General features: G+C 46.1%; 1 protein-coding gene across 9 annotated transcripts in view; it reads right to left on the bottom strand.

The window, feature by feature from the left end:
- Window positions 1-18,143, bottom strand: part of LOC121603632 (putative uncharacterized protein DDB_G0286901) — an 83,002-nt gene that overhangs the window by 31,832 nt on the left and 33,027 nt on the right. For all 9 annotated transcript variants that reach the window (XM_041932664.1, XM_041932658.1, XM_041932660.1 and 6 more), the window contains exons 3-4: window positions 11,133-11,808; window positions 7,550-8,562 (exon numbers count right to left, since the gene is read on the bottom strand). In XM_041932664.1, the coding sequence (XP_041788598.1) occupies window positions 7,550-8,562; window positions 11,133-11,204 (1,085 nt within the window). In that variant the 5' untranslated portion in view covers window positions 11,205-11,808. The remainder of the gene's footprint in view (window positions 1-7,549; window positions 8,563-11,132; window positions 11,809-18,143) is intronic.

The following is an 18,143-nucleotide window of genomic DNA, read 5'->3' as shown; positions in this document are numbered from 1 at the left end:
ATCTTAATTGTGATTGCCACACAGCATGATTGCAATGCAATGTTGTGTTTAAATGAACACATTTTACATTCAGGGTGACAAACACACACAGAGCAAGGTGGGAATAAGAGGGATGAGAAATTAATCATCTCGACTGGCAAACAATACTTCAAAAGAAATTAGTTAAAACCTGTAATTTGGTATTCGCTTTGCAGCCTTATATTTTAAATGAAACGATACCTTGATTAGAGCTTAATCATTCATCAGATGATTCTTCTGGAAATACTCTTTGCCAGAGAATTGTCATTTGAAATTTCCTCATTTCTTATACGCTTTTTCCTTAGAAGGATAAATAACACTTTCATAGGATAAAACGTACAAATCCACCATGCACTCCCAAACAACCGACTAAGCTCTCTGAACAAAAAACAGACAAACACATACATGCATACCACAAACACATCAACAAAAAAATAACGCCAAACCCGTTCACCCAATTAGTAACCCTCGCGCTCGCACCTTGCACAAGGCTGAACACCTTTTTCCCGATCATTACCGCAACCTGGCGGTGATTCTGCGTAGCTACTTCGAACCAGCTCTTACTTTGTTATTTTTTATGTCTGCCTCACTAACAACCAAGCACACCATCGTGGCGGAGGCAAAAAGTTGCAGCTTCCCTTCGCCGCCTTAGCCCGTTCAGCTGAAGAGAGCTTGTATTTTTCATTTCCAAATCGGTTTCGTTTGAGGCCATGGACCGGGGCATCACCACCTTCGCGCTCCTTCTTGACGCACTTTTTCCACTCAACGTTACCATCCGCGCCAAACAGCTTGAGGTTCGAGTGGTGCTTTGGATTTATTTCCCTTTTCTGCCAATTCGAAACTTCTGCCTAACACTCGAATCCCGTACCACGGTTGAAGTCGCTGGGAGGGTTTTTTTTTTGTTTGCTGCTACCTCGAGAGGATAAACGAAGTTTTGAAGCAAACTTAATTTAGCGAATCGTGTGGCAAAAGCATCGGTGCTTTGGAACCGCGCTGTTTTCCTCCGATTCGACGGCGTAAAAGGCAAGTCAAACATAAAGCACCTCGAGAAACGTAAAACAATCAAATTTCGTTCGGGACGGGGTGTAAACCTGGCGGAGCCGCGGGCCCGGTACGATCATTTAAAATCGATCCGTTTCTTTGGCGCCGGTGTTCGACATTTGGCCAGTGTTTGCACCGATGACGATTGTTTCGCAACCACCGTACTGTGCGAGAACAGGGCCGATGACAAATTCCACAGAGAACAAAAAGCACCAGCACAAGTTGTGCTACGAAAACTTAAACACAACTGTTTCGTGACGAAACAACGAAGGAGGTAGAGGGATGGAGTTTCCTGCCTCTGTTTACCTTTCCAATTGATTTGTACAACGACGGTCACACGCACGCCCTCCACGGTTTCTTTCTTCACAGTTCAGATTCGAAACCGAAACACCCGTGTTGTCATCATCTCCGTCAGCTGTCACAAAACCGCCCGCTGCTGGAAAAGCTCGTTAACGATTTTCCCGATCCAATGTCCACCCAGCAGCAAGCCGTAGAGGGCCAGCATTCTGGATCTAGGAAACGTACCGGTGTGAGTGTGAACGGGCAACGAGTCCTTCGTCAACCTGGTTCGCCTGGTCCTGCAGGTTCGACCCGTGTTCGACATTCGCAATGCTATAAAATTAACAAACACTTCTACCTTTCCGCATTCGATTTTCCCTCAGCCTTCACAGTCCATTTTCATAGGGGCGCGCACACGAATCGTGCTGTCACCAGCCAGGCGACAACCCTGTGTTCGCGCGAACGTGTTTCCCTCCCAACGGATCGCCGACCGACACAGTTACCTGACAAGAGTGACATTCCACAAAATTACATCCACTTCATCACCGTCATCGCCATCATCATCGTCAGGATCGTTGCCAGTCACGATTGGTATCCTTCAGTGTTCAATGAGGGGTAAAAAGTGTGGGTGAAATAAGGGAGTTAAAACTCGCAGGGCTTCAAAGATCTGCCGCGATGATTTTCTACTTTTTGTCGCTTGACTCGTGTTGACGGCTCGATGACAAGTAGTGCGGCCAGTGCTTCCCTGTGAGCCGGTCGTTACGCCCGGAGGTGAAAATGAGGAAGAAGAAAAAAACGCTTTTTTCCCATGTACACCGAGTGTGTGTGTGTGAGAAGGAAAGAGAAAAAGTGGGTCAGAGGTGTTCAAAATCAATGACTAACATCGTCACACAGCGTGACACACCTGTCACGTTCATCATTTTTATCAGCACCGATGGGATAAGGTAGACATTATTGTTATTATTTTGCATGAACCTTGCAGTGAGACAGTTGCGGAACAACCACCCCTTCTCCCTTCCCGCTAGTAGTAGATGGGAGATGGGAAACAAACCGCGCCGGCGGAAGTGAGATAATTAGAGGCTGATGGTTTTTTCATGAGGTAATGGGATGTCGGGTTGGTCAGGAGGGGGCGGCGACAGGGGTGTAACGAGGATGATTAAAGCGTAATTACGGCTAAACAGGAAAATTTGGTTTTCCATTTGGGCGGAGAGGAGGAAAAACACACAGCAAGAGGTTGTATGGCTGAGGCAATAAACACGATTATCGAGAAACAGGCGACATCATCATCGGCGAGCTTCGAGGCTTACCGCCCTTTGGGCGGGTGTGTGTATGTGTATAGTAAATGTTTCATCAAAAATGCTCATCACGAACGTGTGATGATTGCATTTTATCACTCATCAAAATAACATTTGGTATAATTGCATATCACGTTAGTTCGGGGGTAGCGGAAAAAGATACGTTAATGTACTAAAGTAACAAGCCTTGAAAGCAAAAATAAGTATTTTATATCATTTTCGTTTATAAATTATAATCCAATGACGCTAACCTAGTATCAATAGAGTATAGAAAAGCGGTCGAGTTCGGAAACGGCTAAATTGATTGAGTATTAAATCTTATCATTTTGATTTCTTTTTTCAATAGGTTTCATGATAATGTTGTTTGGAAATTTATATTTACATTTATTGGTACTGGCCTGTTGATGTCTGTGTTGGATAGAATCTACTTTATCGCGTCTTCTGCGTTATATTATCACTCAGCAACGGTAAATTAACACGCTAAACTTCCGTGTAAACATGCTCCGCAAAATGTGCGATAATAATCGATGCTAACAAGCCCGGTAAAAGATGTTGAGGATGGATCATGAAGTACGCAGCAAGGCACATTAATCTGGATGATTCGATTAAAACTTTGCGGATGATTTGCAAAGCAGAATGCAGAAAAAAAACATACTTGGGCCAACAGGTTGTACCCGGCACGGGTCGTCCGAATGATGTATTTGCCAGGATCCATAATTTCCATGTCGTGATGCGATACGGTGATACAACACGGGAAGTGGTATGCGTAATGAATAACTATTCGTATAACATATTTCAAATTATTACTTCGATTGAACGTCTTATGAAATTAAAATGAGTAAAAAAGACAGGAGCGATTTGCATAATTTTAAATCACAAAATTATCAATGGCAGCTGAAAACCCGCTCACATCACAGCACTTCGCAAAGAAAAATAATAAATTATTATGAAAATGCACCAGTTGCTTGCCACTAATTTTCCTCACCGCCAGCCTCCAGCATCCCCATTGCCCGCCGATGAACGCTTTTACCGTAATCGATAAATCTTGATGTAATCAAATCGAATCGCAACAACGGCGAACTCCTGCCTGAAGTAACGCACACACACACTGTTAATCAGTGTAGATGGGTTGAAAAGGAAATGGAAAATGTGAAGCTCATCAAACCAAACGATCGCGAGGAGCGCACTTTATGGAGCAAAGTCGGAAAGGCCTGTGAAGAACACGGCCAAACGCATTACGGGTGACGAAACAACGCATTAAGCATCGCTAGAAAGGGGGTAAATGTTCATCGAGTCAGTCGGTCAATGAGCGAGTCAGGCATTGATTGAACACTTTATCACTTTTGCGTGTACGCGTCGCTCAGTGCACAAAGCGTCGGAAAGCATTCAGCACCTAGGGCGGTGGTGGTGTGGTTTTTTGGCCCCCTTTCGTTGTCTTCAATTGCAGATGTCAGATGGTTTTTTGAATCTTTTTACTTTCACAGAAGGACATTGATAGTTTTTTCGACCTTAAAGTATTTCCATAGGGACCGAAATCCACTCCATTGTGATATGAAAAGGCACAGGAAAAGAAAAGACTCAACTATTTAAAGCGAACAAAGCCCGACATGATAAAACAAAACATAGGCACTAGGACTGTTGATGAAGAAGGTGCACCATTTGCTACAATCAGTTCGGGAGGAGGGGAAAAAATATGCCCCACTTCACTACCGGAAGCTTCAGAAATATGCTCCAACAGCTTTTATCGTCAGAATGTCAGTTTGAATATTTAATCGCCGACCGACCGACCGAGTGGAAAAAAGAGTGAAAAAACACCGCTCGACGAAAGTGGTGACACCGGAAAGGATATCAAACGAGCGCAGCCAAGTCTCAAAGGCAAAGGTGTGCGCAAAAACAATAGGCAAAGGTGTAGAGCGAAAGACAAAATCTAAGCCAAGCGACAAAAAAATGACCAAGCGATAACGCGAACAAAAAAGGGCTCGCCGGGAGAGCATAAAAAAGAAATGCAGAAAGCGTCATAAAGCAATACTTACGGGAGATAGACTCGAGCGGTTGCTAAATTGAAGCTAAACGAAGGTATTCTCTGTCCCCGGGTGGACCGGGGAATACACATATAGCACATACCCGACAACGAAAAAGGATAACAACTTCCGGGCGGAAAGTCCTCAGTAATCGGGAAAATGCTTCTGTTGCACGCGCAGTGGGAGCAACAACAAAAAACGGCGGAATGCTGCCGTGAGTGGAGGACAAAATACAATAACACAAAAAAAAAACGTTCGTGAAAGCGTTCGACCTCGGGGGATAACGATTTCGAAAACGATTGCTGCTGATCGTAGATTTATGCATTAATGAGGCTGATAAAGTATGGATGAGAGGGAAAGGAATTCGAATGGTTCCTTATCCTCGATAGCACAACTTCCGCATTTTTGCGACTCGCACATGAACCCACGAGCCCGTCGTATAGGCTGCTCAAGTAGAATGCTATGGGCGTGGGATATGATGCTTGAGCATCATCATCACACCGAGCATACCACCACGGGCATCGACATCGATTGTGGCCAGCCGGATAGCGGCCATTGATGACTGCTGCAATGGTGTTTCGATCGAGTAAAACTTTTGCCCGATTACACACAATACGCCGCCGTTCGTCAGTTTTTGCTTCGCTTGACCATGGGGCAAGGGGAAATAATGGCGGCAACCACTCACACACCCTCACAACCAAATAGAAACAAAACACAGCAACCTACAATGGTAGGGCAAAGATTTCCCTCTCCACGAGCGGAACTGGAAGCGTCTCTTCCTTTTATACGCTTCCTTTTTTTTGTATCGCTTCGGTCAGTATCGGCGTGATATCTTGAAGCGGCAATATCGGCACCACACCATCTTCCCGTTGGAATGTGCAGCATTATATATTCTTGAGCCGAGTTTCTAGTCAAGCAAAACTTGAGCCAAAATTGATTGCCATTTATTCACGCTCCAGTTATCTAGCCACGGCAATAGGGAAGGAGGACGGCAAAATGCTAGGGTTATGCGTCGACAAAAGGGCCAACCGGGGTCGTTCGGTCATGGGAAGGCAAGTGAATGATTTAGTTGCCTTTGGAAAGAGTTTTATCGGATGGAGCTTTTCCTATCCTACGACCGCCCTTATCTAGTCGTACTGGAGGGGTCTGTTTAAAACTTTTCTCGTTTATCGTGTATAATATGACGTTTACCCGCGAGCGAACAGTTCAGCGGTGGGTACGATAGCTTATTTGGGACGTTTGTTTCGCAATGTGGTGATGAATAGGTTGTGCTAAAGATTTTATCACCTGATACTTTGTGATCGGGTTCGCTCGATAGCATAAAATCAGCCAGAGCCTTATCTATTAATAAAAATAAAAAAGAATTTCAAACCAATTCGAAATTGGCTTTTGCAATGATGAGTTCCAATAAAAATCACACACTGGTACTTCATACGCTATTGCGATTGATGTATTTTCATTATTCGAAATCAATTCTTTGAAGTTTAATATTGATACATTTTCCAAGAAAGCTTTTCCAATCCAAGAAAGATTAAAAAATGAAACGTTTGACTATTATACAAAATTGAAGTCAAATTATACGTCACACAGAAAATAAAACGCGAAGCAAAGCGCCACTGTGTTATGCAAAATCACGAGCAAAATCATTCATTCCACCGTTCCGGCCGCAAGAGCAAATCGTTTCACATTAAAACACCCCCCTTGATACCCTTTTCACGTTCGCCAGCTACCATCCGTCTGCCAGTGTGTGTGTATTGCAAACACCAGCTAAAGTTAGCACTATTAAACATCGAAAGCTTTTAAATGAATATAAATTATGATGGAAACGGCGGTTCCCTTCGTCCACCACCCCAACGGGCGAGCGCTTCCGGGCACTGGGTGCAATTTGTTCCTTCATTTTTGATTCATTCGATAATTTTCGGCCAAAGTTCGATTTCCTTCATCAGCACACGCGCGCACATACGAAGGGGCGTGTGAGGCTTCATAGCAGATGGAATAGGATGATGCAATGGGCGGGAAGGGACGGGAGTCCTAAACGAATCGCAGCTATTTATTGTAGTTTCTGGAGGTTTTGTGTTTTTTGTTCAATGAATCATACGAAGAACGAGCAATATTACTCATCTTATAGGAGATAACAAGCTTTAAACACTAGCACCGGTAATGATAAATAACATAAACTAAACAAGAGTTTTGAGACTACTTTGAACGTCACTCCACAAACAGAACGTTGGCAAAACCAGGGTAGACTCATTTACCAAAATAATTCAATACAGATAGAGATTTTACTTTTCGATTTACTCCAGCATTGCCCTAATACTGCTGGAAAACTTTATCATCTTTTAACATTCTTCACATATCCTACTAGCACGGCAGTTCCAATAAGACTTTTTCCTTTTCATGTTCCAAGTAGTCATGACCATGAGGTCGGATCAAACAACTAGCCCGTATCGAACTAATTGAATGAAAAAATTGGAATTCCTTCCTTCAACCTATTCCCACCACTTCTAATAGTCCCTTTTTGGTACGAGAAATTATCGATGAGGAATGAAAGACCAGAAAACAGTACGGGTCGCCTTAGCCACGGACCGGACAAACACACTAACAAGAGAGAACGTGAGAGAGGGAGATCGGCCACACGTACATAAAGTAACATAAAATAGATAAAAAAGTCGAGCGCACTGGACGGTCCCGAAATGCCCGAAAGGGAAAATTAATAGTCGAAGGTGGACCAAGACCATTGCTGCAGCATGGTTCGCGCGCACACACACACACACAAACCGGTCCCCAGAAGGCATAAAATTGAAAACGTTGTGAGTGAAGGAAACCAAGAAAACGCCTCTCTACCCGCCGCCCTGAACCCCTGTGCCCTGAACATTGGGATGGATATCTACTCACCCGGACGAATTGAGACTTTTTCTCGTTTCTTTGCCTCGCTCGAGCGGTCCACCGCCCACCACCGTGCTGCTGCTGCTGCTGCTCGAGATGTTCAATTCCGATTGCTTTACGGCCACCGGCGAGTCCAACGGGCCGGGCCCGCCCGCCGATCTGTTGTTGGAAGGATCATTTCCGGTTCGAATTAACGCACCGACGCCGCCGTTCGATTGTTGCTGATGTTGGTGCGTGTTGCGATACTGGTGGTCGGCGGATGAAGTAGACGATGAGGATAGCTGGTGCTGATGGTGATGTTGTTGGTGCTGGTGCTGGTGCTGCTGCTGCTGTTGCTGTTTCTGTTGCTGATGGATGAGTTGTTGGTGGTGGAGCTGGTTGTTGGCGCTATTTTTTAGATTGTTTTGATGAAGTTTGCTCTTCGCGTGCTGCTGCTGCTGCTGCTGCTGATGTGTTTGATGCAGCAACAACGACTGCTGCTCGTCACCATTGCTCGGATGGTGTTGTGAGTAGTGTTGCCCGCCGCCAATCGTGCCACCGTTGTTGTTATTGTTGATATGGTTATGCGTGCTGTGTACGCCATTCGGGATGATAGGATTGGCATGGCCGTTGCCGTTGGGGCTTGTGGGAGACGTTAGGCCGCCGTGCTTGCCATTCGTTATCCCACCGTTCACACCGATATGATTGTTGTTGAGTTGGTTTAGCTTCTGCTGCTGGCGGAGCAGCTGCTGCTGGGACTGTGCAGTCTGCGTCGAAGGTGCCGTTTGATGCTGATGCTGTTGTTGCTGTTGTTGCTGTTGTTGCTGCGGTTGCTGCTGGGCATCCTTTTTCTGCTGCTGATGCTGCTGTTGATCTGATCGTTGCAAGATAAATTGCACGTCACTCGAGTATTCGCCCCATTTCATCAGGATCTTGAGCGGGTTCTCGTGCGGTGCCAGCAGACGCTCGTTATTGCGCCACCGTTCGATGAGCGTAAAGCGTCCCGTTTTGCCGGTGGCGTGTGCCAACGCAAACACAACATCCTGGGAAGGAAAGAGTGGGGCACGATTAGTGTTATCGGTTGCTTCTTACGACCCGCTGGGATCAAGGAAGCTGACTCTGACACATTGAAACGTGCTTTAACACATGTATCGCTTGAAGAGAGCATGTTCAACAATAGGAATCAATAAAATGGTAAAAACAACATATTGGAAAACTTTTAAAACCCTTATCCATTTTTAAAGTATTATTCCCTATTCTGCGATGAAGATATTCAAAACAAGATTCTTGGTAGCGGAATCTCATTGCCTATGATCTAGTGATATTTGATCCAAAAATTGATAGCATACAATATCGCAGAAATCTCTATTTGATATTTTCAGAAAAAAAAAATGAATAAGTAAACCCATAGCTGTCACTCCACATTGCACAAGGATACCGTGTCACACCATCAAGCGGAGTTAGATAATAATGCCTCTAATATACCTCATAAAACATATGCCTCACCTAAGCAAAAACAAACACAGGACGTAAGTGTTGGTTATACGTTTCACACACCCTTTTTGTGCTGGTGAGAAGCGGGTAGGAAAACATTATAATAACGCAGAAAGAAAATAGATGGCTAGATAGCATCCAAATGCTAAATGATGGTACGCACCGGAATTATGACTCGTGATGTGTGACACGTGATTCGTTCCATTATGACATTTTTCCTTCCGAGCGGGTTCGCACAATCACTCCGGCCGCATCCACATTCCGCATTGCCTGAACACTCTCGCCCAAAGCGAGGACGCGATTATGGGCGCGATTCTTTCCCAACAACGCCAGTAAAAGCCTTGCGTCGCTTTCATCGCGAGCAAGAGTGCAGGGGGACGGAGTTCGGATTCGCTCCATCTCCATCGTCCCGAAGCGCGCGTTCCTTTAGGGATGAGCAGAGAATGCTGGGCGGCCACAGAGCACAGAACATGTTACCATGCTGCGCGCCGAACCCATTTTCATTTCCTACGGCACTGCTGTGCTGTGTGTGTGCGCGCGCGGAGAGGAGGAAGATCACGATTATTATTATTCCTTTCCTTGTTTTTCTTCGTCCCGTGCGGTTTGTCTCTGCACCGGGACGCATCATTTACGAAGCGAAAGCTCATCAAGGCTGCAAGGCATCGTGCGCGTGGGAAGTATGGAAAAAATCAAGACTCGGGACGTTCCATACGCTTCCTCTCTGACAGCCGGCTTTTACTCCGATTCTGTTTAGAGCTGTGTGATTGGGAAAATTCACCATCACGTGCCCTTACTCCCATCGCTGTTATCAGACAGGCACACACACACACACACAGAGGATGCAGTACGGTTTTATCCATGCTGGCACCGTTCGCTTGTAAGCCATCCAGCTCTGCCACGTTTGCTTTTTGTAGCAGCAGCAACAAAAAAAAAAACACACACACACAAGCACATTCTCCCCGGTGGGCAAGGATTATGTCGCTTGGATTTATTTTTAATGCCTGAGAAAAACAAATCACGGATAAACATTGACTCTGTACTGAGCGGTGTGCGGAAGAACGTAAAGGTGCAGAATTTTATCATTCCACGTATATTTTTGTGTTCAGAGTTCACTGGAACAGGAAAGTCACGTAGCAGAGCTAGTATGAGTGGTGCTTGGCCTGTTTCAAATCCTGAACCCTCAGAATCCTGTGCACTGCATTCAATCAAATTAGTTTAAATACGTGTTCCAAGTTTAATACTTTTAATTACCGGCAAGCGAAACTTCGTTCTGTCGGATAGGAAATGTAGACACGCGGTATTTCCATTTCACAACCGAAAGCCTTTTTCCAATCCAATTATTCGACCCGTTTTAATCTATTTATTTTGGCTGGTACGTACACCGCTGATCGAACAACACCCGACACCGAGAGCTCAATGGCTCAGTGTAAAAACAAGATAAAAATTGTACCGCGCACGTCAATCGCATAACACTCGCGCGCAGCGCAGTTTTGTAAACAAACTGTGCGAAAAGAAAACCATTATTGTTTTGCAAACACTTGCCTAAAGCTGTGTTTACCCTTTTTCGTGTTAAATCGATAGACAATGACTCATATGATCAAAATTGCTCTGAATTGGCCAATTGGATCATTTATTGGATACTTGATCAATGGCATTCCATTTTATTTCCAATAATCCTTTGTTTTTCTTACACTTCCCAAATGATACATCCAATTTGCGTTCAATTAAATGAAAGTGGGCCTATCCGAAGATGCAAAAGTTTACGGTTTACCAATGGTTCATCAGTACTAGAATGCTTTCAAACTAAAACGATCTCTACTTGCAGGTACATCAAACAAAATAGTGGTACTTCAAAAAAGGAAGTCTTTCATACCCACACATCGCAAACCGGAAATACCTCAAATGCTATCAGGACGTATAATTTATGCAAAAAGAGCACATGCCCAGTGCGAAGGAGAATCGATTGCAAACGATCCGGGTCACGAGGCTCCCTGATGGCACTCCCCACCAGCAACTCCCCACATCCATGACGTATATAGCATAGTTCGAACAGCTCTCTAGTTGGGAGTTATGCTACCGCATCTTACAAATACAGCATCCGAAGCCGACAGACACTTACCTGACACGTGGTGACTTCCGTGACGCCGCACACGATACGTTGGATTCCTTCGACCCATACCTTCAGCTCCATCGCACCACCGACCGCCGGGTGCCCGCTGGTATCGGGGGCACCTCCACCGTTTGCTGCCTTCCGAGGCAGGAAGGCGTCCCTCGTTCGACGGCCACCAGCTACACACGCCGCCCGCGTTAACGATGATGGCTTTTTGAGACGTCCTGGACCCGACTCAGTCCCGGACTTCCGCTCCCCGATATCGGTTCAATGGGGTACCGCGTCGTCGTGTTTTCTTTTCCGTTTGCGCTCCTTCACCGCTGGCCGTGCCACCGACCACCGCGATGATACACCTGCAAACAGCCGATGCGCCGTTTCGACATGAGCCGGGTGAACGGAAGTGTCACGTCGTTCGTCTCGTTTGCGTTCACTTCCGGGGACGCCGGAACACGCCGCGTTCGCTTACACTACACACTCACAAAGACACACATACGCTACCCTATCGGCTGCGTGCCCTACACACAACACACAAAACACACTACGTTACACCGGCGAGGGTTCTCATGTCCGGACGGGCGTGGATCATGGATCGCTCGCACAGTGCGACTTGGGTGCGACGGACGGCGCAATGAGTACCTTTTTCCGCTGGATCAACATTAAGCTATGATCTGCCGGATTGACACCTCTGGAAAGAGAGAAAGAGAACGAAAGAACCGGTGAGATGTGAGAAGCATACAAAAATCATAATATTTTCCCCGGGCTGGTTTTCCTTTCCTAGGTTTACGCTGAGCGAAACAAAATTAAGGAACCTTGTGCCTTGAGACGAAGGTGAACAGTGCAAGCGCCGACCGGGGCAAGCAGCAAAGTGGTAATCAATTTCGTTACGCCGCACTTTTTCGCGGCAGAAAGCTGGCTGGTTTCGGAAGATGTGCCTGCCGTGTCTTGCATCGCGAGACACCGTAAGCAACGGCGCACACCGCGTCGTCCCATAATCAGAAAATAATCGAATCGAAAACGCAACCGAAAGAGAGTGGGAAGCAGCAGGAAGGAACCGTCCAAACGATCCGTGGAAAAAATCGTGATCCTCCGAGGGATTAGCTACGCGCGTTCGCGTTTTCATTTTCATTTTTTATTACGTTCATGTTGGGCGTCGTTCTCTGCACGGTATGATACGGAAAGATTGCAGGCAGAGGCCTACGCTGTGTTTTTGTGGTTGTTATTTATCAGCATCCGCCGCGCTGTAGACGAGATCCTTCGGTTCAAGGAAAGAGCTCTTCAGGGCCACCGTTGGGATCGCCCGATTCGCAGTGAGCAGATTTCGAAAATTGAAAAGAACGAAAAGGAGCAGTCCAAAGTGATTAGGGGTTTTTAGCAGTGAAACGTCCACCTTCGCAAAATTGCAACGCACTCACACACAGCCAAACAAAGGTATGGTTCGCATACATCTGCCTTCGCAAGAGCGTATCACTTCACGGCATATTAAAGCGCATACAGTGAAGAATGATGTGGTTTACATTCCTTTTTTTGCGTGCCAAAAAAAAAAAAACATATATTTTTTCAAATTGCCCACCCGGCGCGTGTTGGATATTCAAAAATTCATCTTTTTCGGAAGTATGTTTTGCCATCCGCTTTCACCGGCTGCACTGCTGCTGCGGTGCTGCATCTCGCCCGTGTCGAAGACGCAAAAGCTAGGTCGGTAATATTTATACCGTTGCATTCCGGCCGTACCGGAGAGTGCTTTTAAGCATCGCGCCCTGTCCCTTTCGGTTCCAAGAAGCTTCCACAGCGGACAAGGGTGTGGTTTTGCATAATCATCGTTTGCATCCACGGTTTGCGTTCCGCGCACCCTCCTGGCTGCATTTTAAATGCAGCCGAGAGAGAAATGGGGGAACCACAGCGCGTCCAAATGTGATGGTGGCGCGCTCTGTGCCCCGAATGCCACATTGCATTCTACCGTGCACAATGCGTTTAAATGTGACGTTGCTGTGGCACAAGGCGGACAGAGCGGAGGAGTGAGTACGGCCAGCATAATAAAGCAGGAAAGGCAAAACGTACATTTCCCCACCGGCAAAGGAAGGAGGAACACGGCACCGGGGGTTGGGGAGCGTTTTTTCACCCTTTCCTCCATTCCATCTTTTTGTTTCTTCGCAGCGTCAAAGAACATCCTACAGTAAGACGAACGAACCTTCTCCAGAGTGTGCCCCGGTTCGTAGTCTGTGTGTGTATGTGTGTGTCGTGCACGGTCACACGCGGGAACAGAGTCGCATGGAAGCCGGAGCCATCACGTTTCAAATGAACTCGAATACGATACCGTACACGATTGCACGGTGCACGGTGGAAAGCGCGAGGCTAGGCGCGGTACGGGATAAGGAATCTCATGCGAGAGAAGGTTTATTTGCGATAATTACATACACCGAACGCGCGCGAGCACTTCTAGCGGGAAAAAGCCCTCCACACGAGCGGTTCTTTTGGATTTGCGGAACGACTACGGTCGGACTAGTGGGACGAGCAAACGCTGCTAGAAAACAGTCGCCCCACTGCCTACGACGAGACCAAACCGCTCTCGTGTCGGCATTGGCACAGTTACAATCGTAACCGGTGCGGTAGAAAAGCCATGTTTCGTAGCATCGTAGCACAGGGGCCAGTGGCAACCGTTGTGGTAGTTGATTATGTTGCTATGCGTACCGTTGTTTTGCTGGAGTGTCGGAATGTCTTTGGGCACAGGCGCGATGGTGCAGCACACATGCATTTTGCTTGCATGATTTGCAGCGTAAAGGACATACAAATATATGTGTGTGTGTGGCCGAGGACACTCTCGGGCACGGGCCGTGCTGTGGCATTGTGTCGAACCAAAGAGCGGTACAGCTTACGTAATGGAGTTTGCTGAGTAGCTCTGCCGGCAGGGGGTAAAGCATGTCGGTTAAGAGCAGCTGTTACAAAATTTACTATGCCGGGCAAATGGTCACATGAGTGTGGGGTAAAATTAAAATTATCTCACAAACACTCTTTCTCCTCGAGGAACGTTGGGAAATTCGAACAATATTTCAGGATATTGTAATAGATTTTAGACTTAAAAATACTGACGTTCCGAATACTTTGTCGCAATCCAAACATATTAACCTGTGGCATTACACTTAATCATCATTCCGTTTCCATTTTTCCTACTGCATGCTACAAACGAGTTCATCAAAACAGTGTTGTATTTCTTTTAGCTCATAAACACACAAAGCCATACCGATTGATAAGTGACGTGCGCTTCTTCTAACCTAATTAACTTTCTAACCTCGTTTTGCGTTAAGCACGTTACTTCGCTTAACCCGGGCGCAACAAACATGTCAACCCACGAACGGGCGGCTGTCGTTGTGTTCGCTGTGAGCTTAATTCTTCGTCGCGACCGAGTTCACAGCACAGCACCCGCGTGCATGGGAGGATAAGGAGAACAAAATTAGCTTCGGCAGATGTGACAAATGGGAAGCCGGCGAAAGTGATGAAATTAATTTTGCCCGCAATTAATTTTGTCTTAACTGGAAAGCAACTGTGTGTGGCGCCCGGCAGTGAGCTTTTTCTTGCGTGAAAGATGAAGCACAAGAGGAGCTCATGATTTATCGAAAAGCAGCGACACACAAAAATCTCTACTCGTGTGAAACGGCACACGCACGGGAGGAAAAGGTGAATTATGGAGAGTGAGATAAGACCCGGCACCGGGTTGGTGGGTTGGGTTCGTGCCCAAAATTAACTGGCACACGTGTACCATGGGACAGGAGGCTATGGGTGAATGCGGCAAACATAAGCTATAAATATGTTCTCTCCAAACAATGACATGTAACATCGTTCTCACGTGATTCTGTGGAAAGGACCCATCAGGAAGTGTGCTGAACGGAGCAGGGCGGGGATGCAGTGTTGAGGTGATAGAATCAAAATGTTTCTGTATCCACATCCGCCCAACCGTATGTATGATTTACTTCGAACCATCGATATGCAAACGATCTCTTCCGTTGCGTTCCGTTCCTATCTTCTAATGAAATATATCACGCACAACTCTTCAGCTCGACACTAGGAGTATGACAATCATCTGCTGTAAATTCCATTGTCTCCCGCAGCTATGTACTTCCAATCAAAGTGTACTTCCAGCCAGCTGCAGTAGAACGGAAGGGCCTCTGCGTTGCGGTACATAATGGATACAACATCGTCGGCAAACATGCTGACATTTATTAACGCACATCATTACATGCGCTTAAATACGTGTAACGCAATCCGAAGGTGGCTAGCGTGAAGCACTCTCCCCATTTCCGCGTGTGCTAGTGCCAGGAACATAAATTTGCCACAGACATGCGATGCGAAATGATTGACACACATTTGGTACACACGGCCACCCCGAAAGACATCACATCCATCACACTTGATCGAGACATAATTTCTACACGGCTACCGAAAACGTTTAGAGCTTTAGCTCTTACCAAAAAACAAAACAAAAACACAGCCTTCATCTAAGGCGACGAAAAGCAACCGATAACGACAGCAAACAGTGAGGGGATTGAGTGAGGAAGATTTTTTTTTATTATTTGGCTGAAAATCAATTCCACACGTGCGTGGATAAGGCCGCACTCGGGATCTTGATTGATTTCGTTCGATTTCCAGCAGTTATGAAACAACGGAAATATTTCAAACCGCTTTCGTACCTACCCAAGACGGTGGAAGGGATCGATCGATCAATCGATGAGGCAGCACAAAACCGAATGGATCAATGTCTACCGTTGTCTACCGACCGGTCGAGCTGAGGAATGAAATATTGCCCTCTATTTGCTAGGGCATTAGTATCCTTCACATTCACATACACACAGAGACAGCTCCACAGAACAGAGTGCTTAGGGGAGCTTTTAAGAACTCATTGCTTCCTCTCTCTCTCTCTCTTATTGGAAGCTATCAAATCTCGAATCAACCCAACGGAGAACCTAAAATTTGCGTGAAACTTGAACGGAAGGCTCACCGCAGGACTCACAACAGGAGGGGAGACGATACCTCCCCACCCGCCGGGGGTGTGGATGATAAGATGCTTAAGATAAAGGAATCTTGCATCGACCGAAGGGGGGGACCGAACCGGGGCAGGGAAAGCTGATCGGGAAAGCCTTCGGTTGTGCCTCGGTCGCAGTGGGAAGAGATAAAACATGTGCATGATTAATTTATGTGATTGAGCCAAACACAACACATGGCCCCCTGAGGGATGAGGATTGTGAAAGGACGTCGAAAGCACAGGAAGGAAGGAGCTCAGCTTGTATCGATTATTCGTAAGAAGCAAATGAATTTGTGGTTACACGCATATCCGATGTTCTTTTCCGGCAAACTGACTTCAGCAGATAAATGGAAACCCCACAAGAGGGCGGAGAGGATGCCGATGCAACATCTTTATCGTACGCTGTTATGCCCGAAGGCTTCCAATCATTTAATTGCCAACGCATAGTTCTCAATGTGCCAAACGTTTTTCGGAAAAGGGATCCATGGATAATTTCAACGATACATACTCACAACGTTATGAGCTATTTTCTTTGTTGCCTGTCGAGCGAAAGAATGATCACAGACCCGTTGGGGGGTTATTTGAAAAGCAGCTTTTCCTTCATTACAGGCGACTTTATTATACTGATACCAATTCAAATTCAGTCCCATTTGCTAGGAACATATTCGAGCCCGCTCAGAATATGTTCATTTTGTAATGTGCCATTGTGACTAGAAATGGGAACATGAGGGTACACCATATTCTTTGCACATTCTTTGCCCTTCGCCAAGGGAGAACATAATGTGATGATATCGGGAAATTCAACCCAACTCCACTGTAAAGGCATGCGGCGGGGAAAGAAATAATCTCTTGCCCAGAATTGCTGCAAAGCTCGTCATTTTAGATTCGAAATGAAGCAAAACCTGCGACTATCACAGCACGGAACACTTCACATCGGTTTGTGGCACTCACCACAACCTGACATCCGAAAAAGGGATACACTTCAGCACAAGTGTACGATATCATCCCCACACAGAGACGTTGACAGAAGCTGCAGATGACTCTCCCACTCCTCTGTTCTGGTGCTTTACAGAAGCTACCCAAAACAGTGTCCCACCGTTTCGCACATACACCAGCCATTACACATTTTCCCATACTCGACGACAATGCGCCCGAGGTACGTCTGGGCAGCAGCTCAAACATTCCGGAGCATCGAGAGGGTAGGATGGATCGGATGGATGATACTTTTCAACTCCAATCCCAACGCCATTCCTAAAAACTAACCATAGATATTCTGCTCAAGCCTTTACTACCCGCGCACCCTTGTCACTGGAAAGTGGCTAAGCGCATTTCCTCCATTCCCGACGCGTTCTGCAGTGGAAATTGCACCGTGGATCGACCACTCCACGCGGTGACAACGGGCACCGCATAAAACTTGTCAGTTGGATGCTTTCCAGATGGATTTCTGAAGCCCATTTTCTTCGTACGCTTCGGCTCGTTCCGGAGCTGGGTTTGACATGGAATTTCGATTTTGATACTATTTTCCGACCAGTGCGCTCCTCCATCTCCACTCCCCGCCACCCTGCTCCTTTCTTTCTACTAAAAATTTCACATTTTGATGCTTCGGACACTTGTGCCTCCCCGCACACGAGTGTGAGGTTGGGTTTCATTTTATAGTGTGCTTTTCTGTCATTTCTTTTTATTTTTTTTGCGTTACGATGTGGATTTATGTCACACATCTGATGAAACTAACTTTTTGTTTCTTTTTTTTATTATATCACTCTCTGCCTCTGCTTTCAATGAAGTTCACGGCTGGTTGCTATTTTGGGAGAGATGATGATGCTGGGTTTCGGCGAATAATCCTTTTAAGCAATCCGGCATTTTTATTGCGACATTTCTCAAATTCTTTCGCATGCCTGAGTTCAAATAGTTGGAAGGTTCGTGTTTGTGGATATGTGTGGGTTCTACAAGTTTTCTACGACACAGAAAACGAAAAACAGTTTGCTCTTGCACTCAGAGGAGTAAATGCC

This window comes from Anopheles merus, chromosome 2R (assembly GCF_017562075.2).
Source record: "Anopheles merus strain MAF chromosome 2R, AmerM5.1, whole genome shotgun sequence".
Classification (NCBI taxonomy): Eukaryota; Metazoa; Arthropoda; class Insecta; order Diptera; family Culicidae; genus Anopheles; species Anopheles merus.
The sequence above is the reverse complement of the archived record's forward strand: the minus strand, read 5'-3'. Positions and strand labels throughout refer to the sequence as shown.